The sequence below is a fragment of the Pinus tabuliformis genome, chromosome 5_2 (assembly GCF_031772625.1).
Source record: "Pinus tabuliformis cultivar Carrire ecotype Pingquan chromosome 5_2, CPIR1, whole genome shotgun sequence".
NCBI lineage: Eukaryota > Viridiplantae > Streptophyta > Pinopsida > Pinales > Pinaceae > Pinus > Pinus tabuliformis.
This window is the reverse complement of record NC_142306.1, coordinates 665,472,907-665,493,242: the sequence shown is the minus strand read 5'-3', so window position 1 is coordinate 665,493,242 and position 20,336 is coordinate 665,472,907. Positions and strand designations below refer to the sequence as shown.

Genomic DNA, 20,336 nt, shown 5'->3' with positions numbered 1-20,336 from the left:
ATAAATTAGAAAGAGTGACACTTATAAATAGCATAATAATTTAAGATTTAAGATTTAAACAAACTCTTTTGTCTAATTGGAACGCTAATAGTATAGATGTGAATGAAATGAACGACAAAGGTTTTTTGTCACTTGATTAGTCGAATAAAGCTTCTCCAAGGAATTGCAAAGCTCAAGCCATGAAGGTGCTTAATTCTTATGATAGGATGCAATCACTGGAGCCTTTGACAACAAATCAATTTCCAATTTACTCAAAGTTGTACATTTTTGGAACTACCTCATTAACAAAAAGCCTGTCCTCTCCTTTAACAAAATATATTATTTCGAAGCGTTAATCTAATAATTTCCAAATTGGAGAGACTTTAAATAAATTCTATTTTTTAACATGATTACCAACCAATCGGGTACTGAATTTAGTTATTCTTTTTTAGAAGTAATTATCCGATTTTGAAAAACGTTGATTTAGAATATACTCTTTTTTTGGAGCATATTTTTGGTATTTTAAATTTTCTTAATGAACATTGTTTAAAAAAAGTTTTTGTTTTTCATGTTGATTTCAAAAAGCATTGATGCGACATCAATCATTTTTGGGCTTATTTTTAACATTTATATATATATATATATATGGATAAAATTTTTAAAAATGTTGGTGATTTAATGCAGATTTTGAAAAAAGCTTATGCACCATAAACTCAATTTTTTTTTAGTTGGGGGCATATTTTTGACATTTTAAACTTTTTTGTCTTAAGTATGCACAAATTTTTTAAAATATTGGTTATTTAACCATTTTCCAAATTGTCTTTTTCTTTCTTCCTAAGATGTGTTTTTTTTAAAGGTTTTTCAAGTTTACATTTTTTATTTTTCCTTACAATGTTTTTTAAAATGAAATTTTTTATTTTTTGCAAAGCTTAAAAAACAGTAACAAATAATTAAAGAAATTAAAAAATCAATCATGACAATAAAATAAAATAAAATTATATATATATAAAGTTCACAAAAAATAAAACATAAAAAGGTAAAAAAAAAAAACTAAAAATAAAATAAAATTATGAAATATAAAAAAAAAAAAAATTTAAAAAAGAAATATTTCCAAAAAAACATAATTTAAGAAAAAAACTTAAAACTTAAAAAAACAAATAAATACAAGTAAATTGGATAATGAGAAAAAAAAAAAAAAACATTAAAAGAGAATTAAAATTAAAAAATATTTAAATAAAATAAAAAACAAAAAACAAAAATAAAAATAAAATAAAAAGCATTAAAAAAATCATTAATATAAGAAATAAAAAAACTACAAAAATAATGTTTATATATATATATAGAGAGAGAGAGATATATAACCTCGCCCCATGAAGTCGTGGGCTAGTGGGAGGAGTTGCGATTCCTAGCCATCTCCACGGCTGCCAAGGCACTAGGGCCCCTTAGGCCATGGAGGTGGCTGGAAATCCTGATGAGCCCCACGACCGCCAAGGGGCTTGGGCCAAGGGTGGGAGTTTCTCTCGCCCCTAGCCTAGGCCCCTTGGAAGCTCGGAGGGATATATATATATTTTAAATGTTTTTTTTTTTTTTTTTTTTTTTTTCATTTTTTTTTCAAAATTTTATTTCCTTTTAAAAAAATTCTAACTCTTTCCTCTTTTTTTGTTTAATTTTTAATTTAATTTAATTTAAATTTTTTTTTTAATGGTTTTTATTTCTTTTTATTTTTTTTTTTTGTTTTTTTTTCAATTATCCAATTTGATTTTTTAAAATTTTTTTTTAACTTTATATATATATATATAGATATAATGGTTTTGGGAATTTTGTTTTCTTTCATTTATTTTTTTATTTTTCTTAATTTTTGTTTGTTTGTTTTTTTTTTAATTTTTTTTTGGTTTTAATTTTTATCTTTTATGAGTTATTTTTGTTTTTTATTGTAATTGGTTTTTTTTTTTACATTTTTTTATGGTTTTTTTTTTTGGGTCATTTTTTATTTTTAGATACTTGTTATTTTTCATTAAATTTTTGTTTTTTTAGTTTCATTTTTTTCCAATCTTTTAATTTTTTTTTTTTGTATTTTTCATTTTTTTTTTGTTTTGTTTCATTTTATTTATTTTTATCTTTGTCACAATGAGACAATTGACCATGGTTGACCATGATTGATATTATAAATCCAATGGAATAATAAAGCCAAGGGATTAAGCTAAGGGATTATAAACCCAAGAGAATAATATTAAACCTAGGAGAATAATATAAACCCCAAGATAAATATTATAAACCCTAAAATAAACATGGTTGAGCATGGCCTACCATGGTTGATTTTCATATTGAGACAACCTTTGTCACAATGCGATATTGGACCATGGTTGACTATGGTTAACCATGATTGATTTTCATATCAAGACAATCTTTGTTACAATGAAACATTAGACCATGGCCGACCATGGTTGATTTTCATATTGAGACAATCTTTGTCACAATGCAACGTTAGACCATGGTTGTCACAATGTGACATTGGACCATGATATAATTTTTGTCACAATTTGACCATGGTTGACCATGATTGATTTTCATATTGAGACAATCTTTCTCACAATGCGACATTGGACCATGGTTGACTTTTATATTGAGACAATCTTTATCACCATGTGACATTGGACCATGGTTGACTTTCCTATTGAGACAATCTTTGTCACAATCCCAATCGATTAATATTATAAACCCAAGGTATATAAACCCTAAAATTAATATTATAAAACCAAAGAATTTATAAATCGAAGGGATATAAATCCAAAGGAATAACATTGAACCTTAGCATTAATATTAAACCATATGAATATAAACCCTAAGGTTAATAAACTCAAGGGATTATTATTATAAACCCAAGGTATTTTAAACTGGTTAGTCTACCATATTCAAGCATGGTTAACCATGGTTGATCATGGTTCACCATAGAGACATTGATTAATCATTATGACCATGGTCGATGATGGTGGAGCATGCTTGACCATGGAAGATCATGGTTGAACATGGTTGATCATGGATGACGATGGTTGACATTTATTGACCATGCTTAAACATAATTAAGCGTGTTTGACAACATTCAACTATGGTTCATTACGATTGACGATGGTTGATCATGGTTGACCACATTCAACCATTATTGATGATGGTTGTCCTTATTCAACCATGTTTGATCATGGTTGACCCTCGTTGGCCATGATTGTCCATGTCTTCATTGTCAAACATAGTCCAACATAGTCAACTACAAAGTGAATATGTTTGACTAATATTGTAATGCGACATTGCAAAGTTGAATAAATTTCAATTTAATATAGCATTGTGACGTGGATAGATTTATGTACCATTCCAACATCACAACATATTTGATTATTAATATTAATCGATAATATTAATAGGCAATTATGTTTGACCGGAGTTGAAGACTATTGATTGTCAAACATACTCAAACACATTTGAACAACCACCCACATTAATAAATTTGTTTTACCAAATTTCAGAATATCACATTACGACATTGGATAAATTGTAATTTAATGTAACATTATGACAATGGTTGTGACATTGTGACAATGTTTGTCACATTGCGACATTGGAAACATTTGTGTATGATTCTAACATTACTATATTATTACTATTAATTAACTTTATTAATATTAATATTGTTATTATTAAACATTTTAAAATCTTGATTGTGTGCAACTAAGGATGGCCATAGTTGACTAAGGTTGACAATGAGTGGCTTTGGTCAACTATTGTTGACTATGACTAAGCGTGATCATGGTCAATTATTTAAACATAGACTACAAAAAATGTCTTTAATTGCCTGACCAATGTAATTAACTATAATAATTATCTATTAAATATTTTATTAATTATGTATTAATGCTTTACTTAATATATTAATTAATTAATTGTAATATCGATTAATATTAGTATATTAATTTAAACCTTTTTTAGCTAAAGTTTATTATTTAGAAAATAGTCTTCCAGATTAATCACATTGTAAGGATTGGGTCGACGTTTCGAACCAGCTAATGTGGTTCATCCTCAGGACAAGGTGAGAAATCAATCGATCTGAGAGAATAAATAGCAAGGATGCATCATTGTTCAGTGTTAGCCGTTTAAAAATAGCCGTTGGTGAAATGAAATTTAGTTAGAAACTAGCTGTTATTTAATAAATAATTAATAGTTATCGGAAATTGTCACAATTTATTAATTTAAATAATAATAAAATCTAATAAAATTATATTATAAGCTTGGGTTGACCTAGTCAATGTGAATTAGGAAAAAACTAGCCGTTATCATGGTATAATAAATAATATTAGTTTATTGGTAAGGGTTGACCTATCAGGTAGAAAACTAGCCGTTATAATAATTAATTTATATAATTAGGTTAAAAGTTAGTTATATGGTAATAAAATGGTTTTTATGTAATGAATTAGAAGGTGATAATATTAAAAATAAATAACTTATTCATCAATTCAAATAGTAGTATTATTCAAGAATGATTTATAATATTATTAGTTGGTTATGATATAATAAATTAGTTACTAGTATTATTAAATTACAAGGTTGAAAAATGTGTAATACTATGACCTAAACTAAAATTTTATTAAGAATATATGGTTTAAACTACATTTGATTTTGATATATTTTATTACATATTAATTACCCAAAACCTCAATAAGGATATTAAGAGGAAAGCTCACCTCATTGAGAGGAGGAAAGCAACGAAGGTATAACCAAAAGCAGGAGGAGGGCAAATAAATCTAAGAGGGAAAACATATGAAGCCACAAAAGGACAGAGGAGTTAAGAAGCAAGAGCTGGAACCCAACTTTTACTTAATTTCCAGCCATCATCCCTATTGAGGTTCTTGGGATGCCTCTCAATCTCAATTGCTTCCCTGAGTTTCTGGTGATGGAAATGACCAATTTTAGCAATGACCTTTGATTCTTCAATGCAGACATGGTGTTTTGATTTCTTAGCATGTTCTGCAAGGGCAGAAGTGTGGGAGCGATTGTGTCTGATGTCAGCAGCATGCTCACTGATCCTTTGCTTAATAGACCTACTAGTTTCACCAATGTAGGGGATACCACAGGAGCAGGGAACGAGGTAGACCCCTTTTGAGTCCTTTGGGTCAATGGGGTCCTTAATCGATCTAAGAGAATTCTTAATGGTCTTGAGAGGTTTGAAGGAAGAGGAGACATTATTCTTCTTGAGAATATGGGCAATCCTGTTAGAGGTTCCTTGGATATACAGGAGAAAAACCTTAGAGATAGGATCAACAAAGGCGCATTTAACCCTCGGTTCTTTCCTAGCTCTGTGGAAGGCATTGAGACTATTCAATCTGTTGTACCCATTATTTTCAAAAGCTCAAGATGAGATTTCTCCTAATCAAGGTGGTCATCATCGGGGATTCTTAGAGCATGGGTAGCGAGAGTGCTGAGAACCCCAATTTTCTGAGCAGGGAAATGATGAGAATTGGCATGGAGGTACTACTCCGTGTGGGTCTTCTTTCGAAAAACTTGGTGACAGGCGGAACCATCCTCCCTCCTAGATAGAGTATGTCAAAAAAGGGAAGGCGACCATTCTCCTCAACTTCCATGGTGAACTTCATGGAATCAGATTGAGAATTTAGGTGCTTGAGAAACAGATCCAGTTTCTCTCGACCATGAGGCCGAATGACACAAGTGTCATCAACGAACCTCTTCCATTTTTTAGGACGGAATATGGCGAAAGCAAGGGCCTTGGGCTCAAAATCTTCCATGAACAAGTTTGCGACAATGGGGGAGAGAGGGGAGCCCATCGCAACACCACAAGTTTGTTCATAGAACTCTCCTTGGAAACTAAAGAATATAGAGGTGAGGCAAAGGCCTACCAACTTGGCAGTGTCTTTATCAGTGATACGATTAATGATATCAATGGCTTCTTGGATGGGGATTCTGGTGTATAAGGAGACGACATCAAAGCTCACTAGTAAATCTCCAGGATCTAACTTGATATCTTTCCACTCTTGAATAAAGGAGGCAAAGTCTTTCACAAAAGAATCAGTGCAACCAACAAGAGGTTTGAGCTTTTGGGCTAGGAATTTAGTAAGAGGATAGGTTGGTCTGCTTATGGTATTAACGATCGGTCTCAAGGGGGCACAATTAGATGCCATTTTTTTGAGGTCCAATAGACGACATTGGTCTTAGTGGACGTTAATCATCATCATTAATTAATATTTCAGTTCATTAAAATATATTGATTTAAATATTATATATAACATTTAGTTAATAATTATTATAATTTAGTTATGATAATTATAAAATCATTTATTATATATAAATAATTGAATTAACGTTATTTAAATATAATAATTAATATTAATATTAATGTTAATATATTAATTCATATTAATATATCAATTTAAATGTAATTAAATTAATGCGAAGTGTTCTCAAATATTTTTAATTATAAATTATTTACTTAATTATAAAAATTTAATGTTATTTAAAATTATTAATATTATAATTATTAAAGTATTATTATTTATTTATAACATTATTAATTATTTAAAATATTATTAATTATTTATAATGTTCCACCGCCGCCACCGCCACCGCTACCTAATAAGAGTTAAGTTAACCCATATATAATATTCTTAATATTTATTAATATTACTGTTTATTAATATTTAATACGACGCAGCTACCACCGGAGAAAAAGCATATAATTTTGTAAATATTTTCTATGTATTTCTATAACTCAAATGTTCATCAATAAGTGTATTTATCTACTTGCACTATAAACAACATCTACTTATGGCTCTGGGTTTTAGTCTTCTCTTACTCTTTAAGTCCGACGAAACTTTGTTTTCTACATTATCCACGAAACTTTGTTTTCTACATTATCCAAAGTATTTAAAGTATTGGTTTGCACCTTTACACATCGTTGATGTTCTAACCTATCCTGCATGTCTTTATAAACTATAGCAGTACGCCTTGAATCGCAGTGTGTACAAGCGGCATATCATTAATTCTCATTAGACGAACTGCCCTTCTCATTAGACGAACTGCAACGCTGGGCTCCAATGTGGGAAAAACCATATTCATGAATGATCCAATAGGTTGTTATGTCCTGGGGGGTCTTCCTTCAAAAGGACAATGTTGGAAGACGGACGAGTACCATCAAAATAAGTGACACTAATGACAATTGCATGAATGAATCCCTATTCATTAATAATCAAAACTCGAGAACAACCATAGCAATAGAGTTCATATTCCCTAATATCCTTTGGTTTAAAAAATACCATTCCTATTCACCAAAAGTGGCCCGAAATGCACATGGTATAGAAACCCCAAGACTCCAATTTTATAAAATAAATGTCAGTCCAGTCCAGTCCTCTTTGATTCATATAAAATTATCAATCTAAGTGCCAATTATTGGATAATACCAGGCTCTTGTGGTTCTCCTGGCCAACTCTTCCTGATATTTTCAGAGTATTTTGCGTCTCTTTTAGTACGTCAAAGTTAGCTAGGGAGCATGGTATGGTTCTTTATGCTTTTAAGTCACCTGACATGATACATAGGACTACATGTAATATTTAAAGTGGGCCTAATAGTTAACCGTCAAGAACATGTGTTTTCTCTAGCCGTGTCCTACATGTTAAAGTGGGCCTAATAGTTCACAATCAAGAACATGTGTTTAGACTATGTACACCTTCCTCAATTTTTAGCAGTGAAACGCTTGCACATGGAGACCCGGACTATTTGCACCAGCTACGCCGCCGTCGTGTATTCCTATTTCGGTGCGAACACGCATACCCCCTGAATTATAAGAATAGCATACCACTGACGCCATTGATTTCAATTCCCTTGATTCTGCCTATAAATACCCGTCAACTCCCTTAGTTTAAGAATCCTGCCTCTTTCGTTTATTTCTTTTCTTCCTTTTCCCCCTTTTTATTTTTCTTTGTCCCTGTTCCCATCCATCAAATCCTTTTCGTTTCCCTTTCTCACCCCAATTTCTGCGTTTCGGGTTCGATTCCCCTCTAGTTTCTTTAAGAGCTGGCTAGTTCAAATCCCATCCTAGCAGCACCGGAGGCGGTGGTGCGGCGGCTTTACGAGGCACTGGAGACGGGCGATGCAGAGACAGTGCAGAGGATTTTGGCTCCCGACCTGGAGTGGTGGTTTCACGGCCCTCCCGCTTACCGCCACTGTTTGATGTCTTTTCTCACCGCCATTTCTACGCAGATTAAGCAATTTTCGTTTTCCCCCCAATCCGTGACCGTGCTGGGCAACAAGGTGGTTGTCGAAGGTCACGAGGACGAATCCGTTTACTGGATTCACGTCTGGAGTGTGGATGAGAATGGGATAGTTACGCAAGTTCGAGAGTATTTTAACACGTCTCTTGTTGTGACGGATTTCAAGCCGGCCTCGGCGTCTCTGTCGGTGGGGCGAAGGCAGGTGGGGTGCTCTCTCATCTGGCAGAGCGAGTTTGGACACTCTGACGACAAATCCATGCCCGGCCTCCTCCTGCCCATCTAAATATATATAAGTACAGATCTGTTGAATAAATTTATATAGCGGAATAAATTGGCAGATTCCAGTGGATAGGATGTAGCCTATCTGTGGGTCTGGGTGTGTTTAGCAATATAGTATGCTTAGAGTTTTTGGGTTTGTGTCTGTTTTAGTTCATACTGGTAGATCTGTCCCAAATATTTGTCGATCAAATCTTGCCATGGTTTGTATCTCTGGGATTTCATCTGATCAGTCGTATGCGGCTATGGCGTATACACTAATGTGTCTGTTATGTCGGATTTCATCCGATCAGTCGTATACACCTATGTGTCTCTTATCTCGGATTTCCTCCGATCAGTCATTTACATGTATGTGTCTGTCGTATCGTTTGGCTTTAATATTAATGTTAATGGATAGTTTTGTTTTAATTTCAGTGGATTGTTGTGATTTTATCGAGAAAATTGTATTAGTTGAGACTAAGCTGTAAGATTCATGCTGTTGAGGCACCTACAAATCGGTCAGGTTTGAATACCTTCCCCTAGGTGGGTCACACCATTTTCGTGACTCAGAACGATACTTTCAAAGAAATAGGTATAATATCTCTAAGACTGGCATGCTTCAATTTTATAAAATTCAGGCTCGATGCTCTCTGATTTTTCAATTTTAAGGAGATGAATAAGTAAAAATCTAATATATATGTATTAATTGAGCGATAAATTTGAAGGTATCACATTTTGACTTTGTATGCTTCAATTTTGACGAATGAAAAATAAATCAGCAATAAAATCGTCTGGGGTTCCGCATTACATTTGAGAAGGAAATCGTTGAATTTACCGGGTAATACCACATAGAATACAGTGACAATTTTTGGCAAATATGTACTTAAACCACCAGTTTAACAAATGGATTTTTATTATTTACCACAAGTTTAACAAATGGATTTTTATTTTTTTATAAATAATGTGTTTTGAGATTTTTCAAAGTGTTGAATTTATATAAATAATAAAAAAATCAGTTTAAACAATATAAATCAATCAGTGCGATTTTTTTTTATTAAATCTCTTCAAAAATTTCCAAAACTCTGCCAGAAACTTTTTATAAATCCCTCCATAAATATGCTTTAAAAAAAAATTAAAACATAAACTCAACCACTCAAAATCAAAATATTCTGAAGTCTGATTCGACTTCAGAGGAATCGCGATTTCTAGAAAATGCATAAAGCTAATTTCCCAAATATTCCGAGCAAGGTTTAGCAAAAATGCATAAAATTCACCGCTCAAAATGAGAATATTCTGAATCGATGATATGGATGCCTCGTTCTAGCTTTGGCAAAAATGCATGACATTCACCGCTCAAAATGAGAATATTCTGAATCGATGATATGCATACATCATTCTAGCTTAATGCTCATTTCTTATGGCTGACTCATTATATCAAATTAAATTAATGAATTTAATGATTTTTTTAATATTCCGCGGCATGATAGGCACTTTAATGTTGTTTTTTAGGGTTCTCGTTTTGAATTATGCAGTTTCATAAATCTGCAACTTTAGGTAGGATGTAAAAGTGTGAATAACTTAAATAAATAGTTGTGTTGATGAGATTTTTTAGATTTTTTTGTGGAAATATTAAATTTGAGGTGAAATCTTGATTTGTATTATTTATACTGGTTTTTTGAGTGTATATATGGATTCAACATCTTGAAAAATCCCAAAGGCACTTCCATTGTGCAGAGGTTACCCATCAATAACGGCTAGATTTTAGAGAAATTAAACCAAAAAAATCCATAAAAAAAAATTCCAAAAAATCTCACAACTAATTTTAAAAAATCCAAATTGTTAGTTCTAATCGCAAAAAAAATTGATGGAAAGTACGAATTTAGTATTCAGCCGAAAGCACAAAATATGGAGCAATTTAAATGTTCTATTTTATGTTTTTTATATTCATGTATTCTTTAATCAAATTAGCGAACAATAAATTAAGAATGTATTAATTTAATTACTTTTTGAGATGAAGCAATCCAATTCCAACAGACCACCTTCAAACAAGAAATTGAGACACATCAATTCTTGGGCATAGGTGGTTTGGGCAAAGGATAAAACTCCTACCCCTCTTGCGGCAGTTGAGGAGGTGGTGCAAACAAAACTTGTGGAAGAATGCACCAGATGAGTGAGAGAATTGAATCTCAAGGTGACAGGTCTCCCCTTACCTCACTCCTCTCCAGATCCTATAGAAGTGGGGCCTAGGTTCCTTCAGGATACCCTTAGCCTTCCTGATATAGCTCTAGACAGAGCTTGGTTGGGCTATGCCTCCACTCTCTTCCTCAGGTTTCGGAATACATCTGATCAACTCCACACCCTCATGGCTAAGTGAAAGTTGTTTTCTCTCCCCAACAGGATTTTCTTGGTTGAGGACTTCACCCGAGCACAGGTTGCGGAACTTAAACAATCTAGAGAACAGGTTATGGCAGCACGATAGGTAGGGAAATGGGCAGCTATGAGGAATCTTCGAGCAATCATTCGGGACTCCTTCCCACCTGGGTGGGAACCCCTAACTGGAGGTTCCAAATGACAAGCCTGCTTGGGGAGATGACAGGGTATAGGCATCTCTATCTGTTGTTGGAATGGCAATGGATCTTTCTGGTCATCATCGGGACTTTTGTATGACGCTCTCGAATCAATGGACATCCTCTTCATGACCGAGACTCATGCAAGCCCTGTTCGACCTCTCCCAGATATCACAGGTTACCATTGGTTCTTAGTTTGCAGGCAGGAGACGAGGAGCTTGGGAGGGGTCAGAGGATCAGGTGGAGTTGCTTGTTTGGCTAGTGACTCACTTCGGAACAAGGTATCTGTGGAAGACGAGTTTCCAGGTTTATGTGGATTTAGATTAGCGTTGGAGTCTCTCGTCTGAGGGACATCTACATTGCAGTCTGTTACTTTCCCCCAGCCTCTTCACCATTTGCCATCCATAATGGCTCAAATGGGGACCCCTTTATAGACTTGTACACCGGCATCACCCAATACTCTGTTGTTGGGGAAGTCATCCTCCTAGGTGACTTCAATGCTCGTACTAGAGATCTCTAGATCCCTCTCCACGATCAATCAGAGGACGTGTTTTGTACCTAGGGGATAGATCTAGATTCAGTTGGGCTTCACCGGATGTCAGATGATGCTTTGGGGCCCACAACAGTTTATGGTAAGCATCTATTGCAGTTGGGGGAATCACAGGAGTTGTTAATTCTAAATGGTCTTCCCTGTTTCCCAGACTCTCGCTTTTTCACGTGTCGGCCATATGGCAGGGGTGCAAGTGTAGTTGATTATGTCCTCACTAGCCAGAACTTGCTCCCTTTTATTTACCATCTCTCGGTCTCCCCCATCCCCCTTGCTAATCATGCACTTCTTTGACCCTCCCCTTCCACCCCATCCTTCCCCTCGAGGCCCACCCCGAACCACCTTTCGATTTGACGAAGGTGACCCTGACATCTTCTCCTCTACTCTACGCAAGATGCTCCCATCAAAAACCCAGTTCTCCTTGCTTGATTCTGCTTCCACTAAATACACCCGTCTTTCATCTGCCATTTGGGAAGCAGCACTCAAATCCTTCCCTCACTCCACTCGTTCCACTTTCACCTCCCAAAAAGTTGGATCTTGCCCCATGAACAAATGGTACGATGACGAATGCAAGACTCTACATCGAGAACTTCGATATGATTTCACCCACTCTCAACCCTTCTACCCTGACCTCAAAGCTTCTTACCATCGTCTCCTTCATCGCAAGAAACGACTCTTTGTCTCTCATAGAAGACGGGAACTTTATGCTCTCCTTTCCCACTCCCCTAAACAATTCTAGCATACCATCCTTCCCCGACGCTCCCCTCTTCCATCTGACCTCGACCCTACATCCATGTTCTCTCACACTTCCAACCTTTATGATATTCCGGGGTAGGGCCAAGTTCATGTTACCTCCCCACCCCCTTCCTATTACCTATTCTTAGACAAAGATATTAGAGAGGCCATTTGGGTGATGAACAGCAACAAAGCAGTCGATGAGGAAGGCTACCAAGTAGAGTTCTTTAAACATGGTTTCCGTGCTTTGGTTAGTTACTTGGTTGATCTCTTCAACCATGTAGTCCGTGAAGGTTTTCCACTTGCATGGTCACACTACATCATCCATTAGATCCACAAATCAGGCTCCAACTTAAATCTTAATAACTACAGAATGATCATGGTGGGCCACATGTTCTCGAAGTTGTATGCTACTATTCTACATAGGAAGCTTTCCAGTGACGTTGAGCAGAGACAACTTATAGATAGGGGACAGACAGGTTTTTGACCAGCTCATCAGACCATTAACCACATCTTTACCCTCTGCGCCGTGATTGAGGAGACATGCCATCGCTCTTCGAAATTCTATTGTTGTTTCGTAGATTTTTGGAAAGATTTTGACTCTATTCTGAGGGAAGCCTTACTCCAGAGACTCAAAGATATTGGCATCTCGGCGACCCTATTGACATTTATTATGCTCCTATATGAGTCTTGTCGTTGGTCGTCTTCGCATGGTTCATGGGATGTCTGATTTCATCCGAAGCACTATTGGGGTTAAACAGAGTTTTCCATTGTCCTCTACCCTGTTTGGGATCTATATTGATGAGTTGGAGGCTTTTCTACACAAGCATATCCAACACACTGATGGTTGCCTTCTTCACCAAGTCATGATATATATTCCACTCTTTGTTGACGACGTGGTCCTCCTCTCCTCATCTCCAGAAGGATTATAGAGGCAGTTGGATGCCTTAGCTCTATTTTGCGATCTTCGACAGTTGACGGTCAACCTGGGTAAAACCAAGGTTATGATCTTCAATGGGGTGAAGAAAACTTCGGACCTTCACTTCCTATTTAGAGGGGAGGAGGTTGAGATCACCAGCACGTATACGTACTTGGGGTGCAATTCTCAGGTCCCCGCTTTAGTTTGCAACCAACGCTTCAGCCTCGGATCAACAAAGGATATGGATCCTTAGCCCTTCTCGAGAGACAGTGCTTTCGACATCACTTCCAGGACATCTTGTCCAAGATGAGCCTCATGGACACCTTGATTCATCCCACTATTCTATATGGCTCAGAGATTTGGGGACCGTCTTTACTTGAGTTAGATTGGACTTTAGTTGAGAGAGTCCAGACTCTTCTTCTCCGTCGCATCATTAGATGCAAACAGACAATACCTCAACACATCATCCTTGCAGAGTTTGGAGCTCAACCCTTTCAGCTTGAGACAATCTTTAGTTTGGTCTCATTCTTGCATCATGTCCAAGGATTTGCAGACTCGATAAAGAGTAGGGACCGTTACCCTTACTTGGCATATTTCTCTTATGAGAATATTGCTCGTTCTACTCCCTCAGGTTGGGCTAGATGTTGGTTTACAGGAGTTTTAGATCTTTTAGAGTCAGTCGGCATTCAGTTGGATCATCTCCCTCCTTTCCAATATTCCTTGGATGCTCTTTTTCACCTTCTACCTACTAGACAAGAGTTGAAAAGATCATTAGGGAGGACATCTACAAGCAGTTCATCCAGGTCACCTCAGTCAATCCTTCGGGAGGGTTGGGCCCAAAGATGGCCTTCTACGCTGAGCACTTCTTGGAGTTGAGAGACGGGTTCATTACTCGACCCCAGTATACGTTTCACCACTGGATGCATGCTCTTTGCATTCCTCTATGCCAGTTCAGAGTACGTTCTCATAGACTTCGGGTAGAGACGGACCACCAGATTGATAGGCCAGACAAAATCTGTCAGGTATGTCATTTATAGGAAGTAGAGACCGAGGTGCACTTCATTTTTGGATGCCCTATCTACTACGAGATCTGAGGAAGGTTCCATTACTTGTTCAGAGACTCTCAGACTCACACAAATTTTTTTAGGTATCCCAATCAGAGATGTTTGCCCCTATATATGTAGGAGGCTCTCAGGTTTCGAGCGCATATTCTTCAGCCTCCCATCAGACCAGACCCCACACAGAGGATCACGACATTTTTCAGGGTACTATCTTCAGACAGGGGCACAAAGAGAACAATTGATACCGTTTCATATCTAGACTCTAAACCAGTGAGGATCCATGGGACCTCACCCCGCCACACGAGACCTCAGTAGCTAAACCGTCTCAGATCCATCCCTGGGAGACGGATTAGGTCCTCCAAACCTCAGCAGTGCACAAACTCCCCCAAACAATGAGTTAGTGGACAGTCCGCACCTCCCACTGACCCTTCATCAGGCCAACCAACTTTGTGGAATTGTTTTCAGTGCTCTTCAATCAGTCTCATGTTAGGAGAGATGGGTCTGATCCTCTTTGTCAGGGCATTCCATACATTGTATCTTTTATGTCCCAGCATTGTACCTTTTATATTCATGCATTGTATTTCTTATAGGAGACTATTTGGTTCTCCCGCATTTTATGGACATAATTGTACTCAACTTTGACCTACTTTGTGGTCATTAGTTGGACATAAATATAATTATCTTATCTTATCTTATCAATTTATTTTATTTTATTTTTTTGATAATTTTCTTCATTTTACTTCTCCTTTTTCAAAGTTTACATCATATTCCACTTTCTTTAAAATTCTTTCTGGATTTGTTTTTTTGTGGTAACATATTTGTAAACATCTACATGTCAACTCAATTAAATAATAATAAAAGTTTAAAAATAATATAGAGCTCAACATAGATAGATATAATGTCTTTAAAAGGTTAAAAATAATAATAATAAAATTCAATTTGTTAATGTCATAGATATTATTAACTTTTTAATAATCTTTGGTACAATACCATGGGCCAATACCATGGCTCATCAATATCACATTCCCAAAAACCATGTCTCATTTCATAATCAAAAATATTTTATTTGAACCTAATTTTATAATGTTTTTTCAATTAAATCTAAAAGCAAAAATATTATAATTATTTTTAAGATATTCTAAACCCCCTATCACATTAAAATATATAAGATATAAATAATAGCTATAAATTAAGATCCATTTTACCATATAAGTTAAAATAATAATTTTGTAATCATATTTAAATTTCGTTAAGAGTAAAATAAGAATTAATATTTACAATAAAACATGCTTTTTAACCATGGATATTTGTCCCACTTTCCCATGAATATTATTAAACTGTGATATTTTTTATGTTTAAGCTTTGCAACAAAAATAAAATCCTTGAAAATAGCATATTTACAATCAATAACTTCTCACCATAACTTAAGCAGTTTTTGCATATAAAATTGATAGGAATAAGATATAAAACAATTGATATCTTTACTTCACATTTCAATTTATTAGTTTCTACCAAAAACCTATATTGAATACCATTAATTTAACATTAATCAATATAAATTAAAAAAATTATGTAATTTTTCATAAAACATAATTTTTAAATTAAGTGACCAAACAATCCCATAATACTTATTTAAATATATATTAGACTAACCATATAAATTAAATAGTTATTTTTTTTTTTAATATTCTCCCGATGAAAACTTGCCATGATTTTGTATCATGGGATTTCAACTGATCAGTCATATACATTTATGTGGTATACACTTATGTGTCCTTTATGTGGGATTTCATCCTATCAATCGTGTACACCTATGTTTTGATTTAGTATTAATGTTAATCGATCGTTTTGTTTTAATCTCAGTGGATTGTTGTGATTCTGTAAAAAAAGATTCATTGGGTTAGTTGAGAGTAAGCTGTAAGATTCATACTTTTGAAGAGCCTACCAATCGGTGAGATTTGGATACCTCCAATAGGTGGGTGAACACATCGTACTCGTGAGTCAGAACGATGATTTTTATGAATGGGGTATAATATTTCTTGACCGGCATACTTCAATTTTAAGGAAATAAAAGATAAAGATAAAGATAAAATTGTAGTTTAAAGTATTTATTTATTATATTTGTCGCTGGTAAGGTATTGTTTTTGTTTTTATTTAAAAATAATTAATTTGGTGTTGAAATTTTTGAAAAAATAAATATTAAATTTAATATTTTGAAAATTAAAAATAGATTTTGAAATTTTTTTAATTTAAATTTATTTTTTCTATTAATTTATGAGGTTATAAATAATATTTGTTAATATATATATATATATATATATACTCCAGTGTCAAACATATATCAATGTTAATATTTATGATCAAATTTCAATTAATTCCATGAGTTATGAGTATTTGATTTGACATTTTATTATTAAAATATTTTATAATTAAAATTTCATTAACAAATTTTATTGATTTGACATGTTATCATTACATTATTTTATAGTTAAAATGAGTTGATTTAGTTTTTTTTGTCAAAATGTATTTTTTATATGAAAAACGTGTGTAACTCTTATGTTCACATAAAGTTTACATAAATTAATAATAAAAAAATATTTCAATATTTATTAAAAAGTAAATTATGTTAATATCTATCTTAAATAAAATATTTTAAAATCAATTTTATCTAAATAATATAAATAAATTAATAGAAAACAACTAATTTTAATTAAAATTTCATTCAATTTTTTTTTTTTTATATCTTAAAACTATGAAGATATATTATTTTTTAAACGTTTAATATAGAATTGGAATATGACATTTAAAAATTGTTATATATATATATATATCATTGGTGTGTTGTTTAATATGAGAGAGGTGTAGTTTTTATCATGTTCATCAAGGAGTTGGCATGTGTGCATATGCACTTAGGCATGTATAGATTCACACGCTAAGAATATAGATTCACATACTAAGAATAATGTAAATCCATTTTTACTTTGATCCATTTTGCATTGATTTGTAAACAAGAATATAGATTCACATACTAAGAATAATGTAAATCCATTTTTACTTTGATCCATTTTGCATTGATTTGTAAACAAGAGACTAGTTTACTCGTTTCACTAACACATTTGTGGAATTAACTTTTGATCTTTGTGAAGGAGAAATCTGAGAGAATATTAAATTTACACAAAATTACTTGACTTAAATGCCCATTGAAATGGTTGAACTCCAATATAATATTTTAATTTTACACATGTTTCATCCCAAGCATTACTCAACTTACACATGAGGAACACATTATCACTAAGACTATATGATGCCTACCTATATTTCTTTAGTATATATATTTTATTAATATTATGCATGGTGGTGTAATTTATTTTATTTTATTTGTATAATACACGAACACACACTTTTGAAAGAAATATCTTTATAAGGTTGTCAAAGGATTTTAATTTCTAAAGTACACTTCGATTGTTGAATATATATAAAAGTTACCATTTCAATTATCAAATTTATTTTATTTAAATTTCTAAGGTACTAAATATTAACTTTTTCATTTTGTCTTTTTCTTTAAACTTATACATCGGGTTAAACTTATATTTATTTATTTAAAAAATGATATAAATATGTAAATACATTTTTTAAAATTAATTAAGTAATTAAAAGTTCATTTTTTTTAATTCTATATACAATTATGTTTTAATTTTATAGTTAATTATTTTTTATATTAATATCAAAAATAGTTTTATAAAAATTAATTATTTAAAATAACTTTAAAATTTAAAATTTTCATAATTAATTATTACATATATCTAAATCTAATTAAAAATAATAATATTTCTAAAATATTTTTATCAACAAAATAAATAGAGTTATATAATTAGTAATCATATAGAAAGTTGTTATTATAAATTAAGGCGATCTCTTTTATGATATTTCTCACAAAATATTTTTAATGTAATAAAAATCAATTGCATTATTAAGTACTCAATCACATATTAAGTTGGTTGATCAAATTCACTTGTTGATATTTTCAATGGAATAAGAAAATATCTTTTATGTTATTTTGATTACAATTCCCTACTAGATATAAGACAAAATTGATCAAGAAATGTACCTCTAAAAGGGCTAAAACATCCAATAATTCAACTAAACTTTGTCTATTTAATTATTATTATAGATATCCCATATACACCCATATTAAATCATAATTTAAAAATATTTGTTACAATACCAACTTCTAAACCTTTAAGCTCATAAAAAATCAGAATGATTTATGATTGGATTTATTAAAAAAAATTCAAATATATAAATTTTCTTTTAAAGAAAATCACATAGTTCTTTTACCTTTTTTAAAATTCCATCAACCAGAGTTAATCTTATTAAACATTATTTGTCACGCATCCATATATTAATCATTGCATATAATTTTTTTTTTTACCATGTCACCAAAATGTTGTCTCTTTATAATTCTTGGCAATATTATTTCTATGATTATCATTATGAAAATAATGATAAAGTCTATTATTAAAACATTAAATGAAAACGACAGTCAAAACTTTAATGAATATCTACATACTGGATTTATGAAAGTTGGCAAAATTGTTTATACGCGCATTTGATTTTGCTTATGGTTTCCAAAAGAATTACATTTATATTTTCCAGTACTATGTTGGACTGGTACTTAAATGAAACTCAGCTCTAGCCTCGAAAACCCGCCATTTGGCTCATGTATATTTAATGGTCCTAGATGTTATCGGCCTAGGTGGCGGTCCGGCGTACTCCATGCTGTACATCTCCCGTGCGGCCCTCGGGATTTGTCTTCCCCATCGACGACTCTTGGTTATTCATTAGATCGAACAGTGCTAGAGAAGTCAGCCCTTCATTTCTTGGGTGTATTGCCTCTGTCTGATCATTGTGTCAATCCAGAGCACGACGAACTCCAGCTCTGTCCAAGGTCTTATGGTTTTGGCTCCGTTTCTCCTAGTTACCCCGGTCATAGTCGTGGTTCGCTTGCATACCATCTTCGGCCTCCGACATTGTGGCTTTTCTCTAGCTTGTCTGACATACTGCAATCGATTTCTTCAGTGCTTCGGATCCCACTCTTCCGCGACAGGGTCTTCATAATGCTTTTCAATGGTAAGTTTACAGTATTTTTCCACGTTTTTCCTTCTTGAGGATTATTACAATTTTTGTTTAAGGTTAAGCTCTAAGGTTGACTCCCCAACTCGCTTGGTGGAAGGATTTACAAGTGCAGATGTTTTTAAGTGGCGCTGTGGAGAAACCCTCTTACCATCTTCAACTTATCAAGGGGCCAAACCTACCTTGCACCGGGTATTTAAATCCTTTTCTTTTCTTTCTATCGAAATGTCTCGCGTCCAGGGAGCCGGGGTTCCTAAAATTTCACTTATTGATTTCGTGTAGGTTTCTCAGCTATCTGGAGCTATGATCATACTGTTTAGGTTTTATGTCTGTTAGCTGTAAATGTCTTATACGGCTTCGGCCCATACATTATAAATTTGGGCGTTTTTCCATGTCGCTACTCTATAAATAGCACAATTTTTTGAACTTTAAATATATATATAATTCTGGTTAACTGCTACAATCTTTCTCTATGTCAAGACATTGTGAACTTATGATTGTATAATATTATTGAATTTCAGTAAAGTTTTTTTTAATACTTATTTGTATTGTAAATCCGAAATCTTCGAGCCCTCACAGTTCGGAATTTTCTCAGTTTTGATATATGGCAAATATGAATATTATCGTTCTGCACCGAGTCTAGATCTTGATTTTGTTTTGCTGAATGTTGCAGTCTGCCTATAAAATCTAGATGTTGCAGTTATTTCATAGCATTTCTGCTCTTAGTGTTATACTTTCCCTTCTAAATCTTTATATGGGACTTGGTACTATATAAATTCCAGAGCGTAATAGAATGTATTAGTCAACTAAGGTTTTACGACTGAAAATTCATATATGGGGAAAGAAATATTAAAGGATTCTGATTTCTAATGG

At 33.4% G+C, this 20,336-nt stretch overlaps 1 protein-coding gene and 1 pseudogene across 1 annotated transcript; one reads left to right on the top strand and one right to left on the bottom strand.

Moving 5' to 3' along the window:
- Window positions 1–5,420: 5,420 nt before the first annotated feature.
- On the bottom strand, window positions 5,421–6,161 carry LOC149160837 (uncharacterized). The gene has a single exon (XM_089434719.1). The coding sequence runs from the start codon at window positions 6,159–6,161 to the stop codon at window positions 5,421–5,423; it is 741 nt and encodes a 246-aa protein (XP_089290845.1).
- Window positions 6,162–7,840: 1,679 nt separating this feature from the next.
- LOC149160836 (senescence associated gene 20 pseudogene) lies at window positions 7,841–8,930 on the top strand (annotated as a pseudogene).
- The last annotated feature ends 11,406 nt before the right edge of the window (window positions 8,931–20,336 follow it).

Bases quoted from the DNA above. Each gene is read 5' to 3' on its own strand.
- LOC149160837 (XM_089434719.1), bottom strand. From the start codon at position 6,161: ATGGCATCTAATTGTGCCCCCTTGAGACCGATCGTTAATACCATAAGC.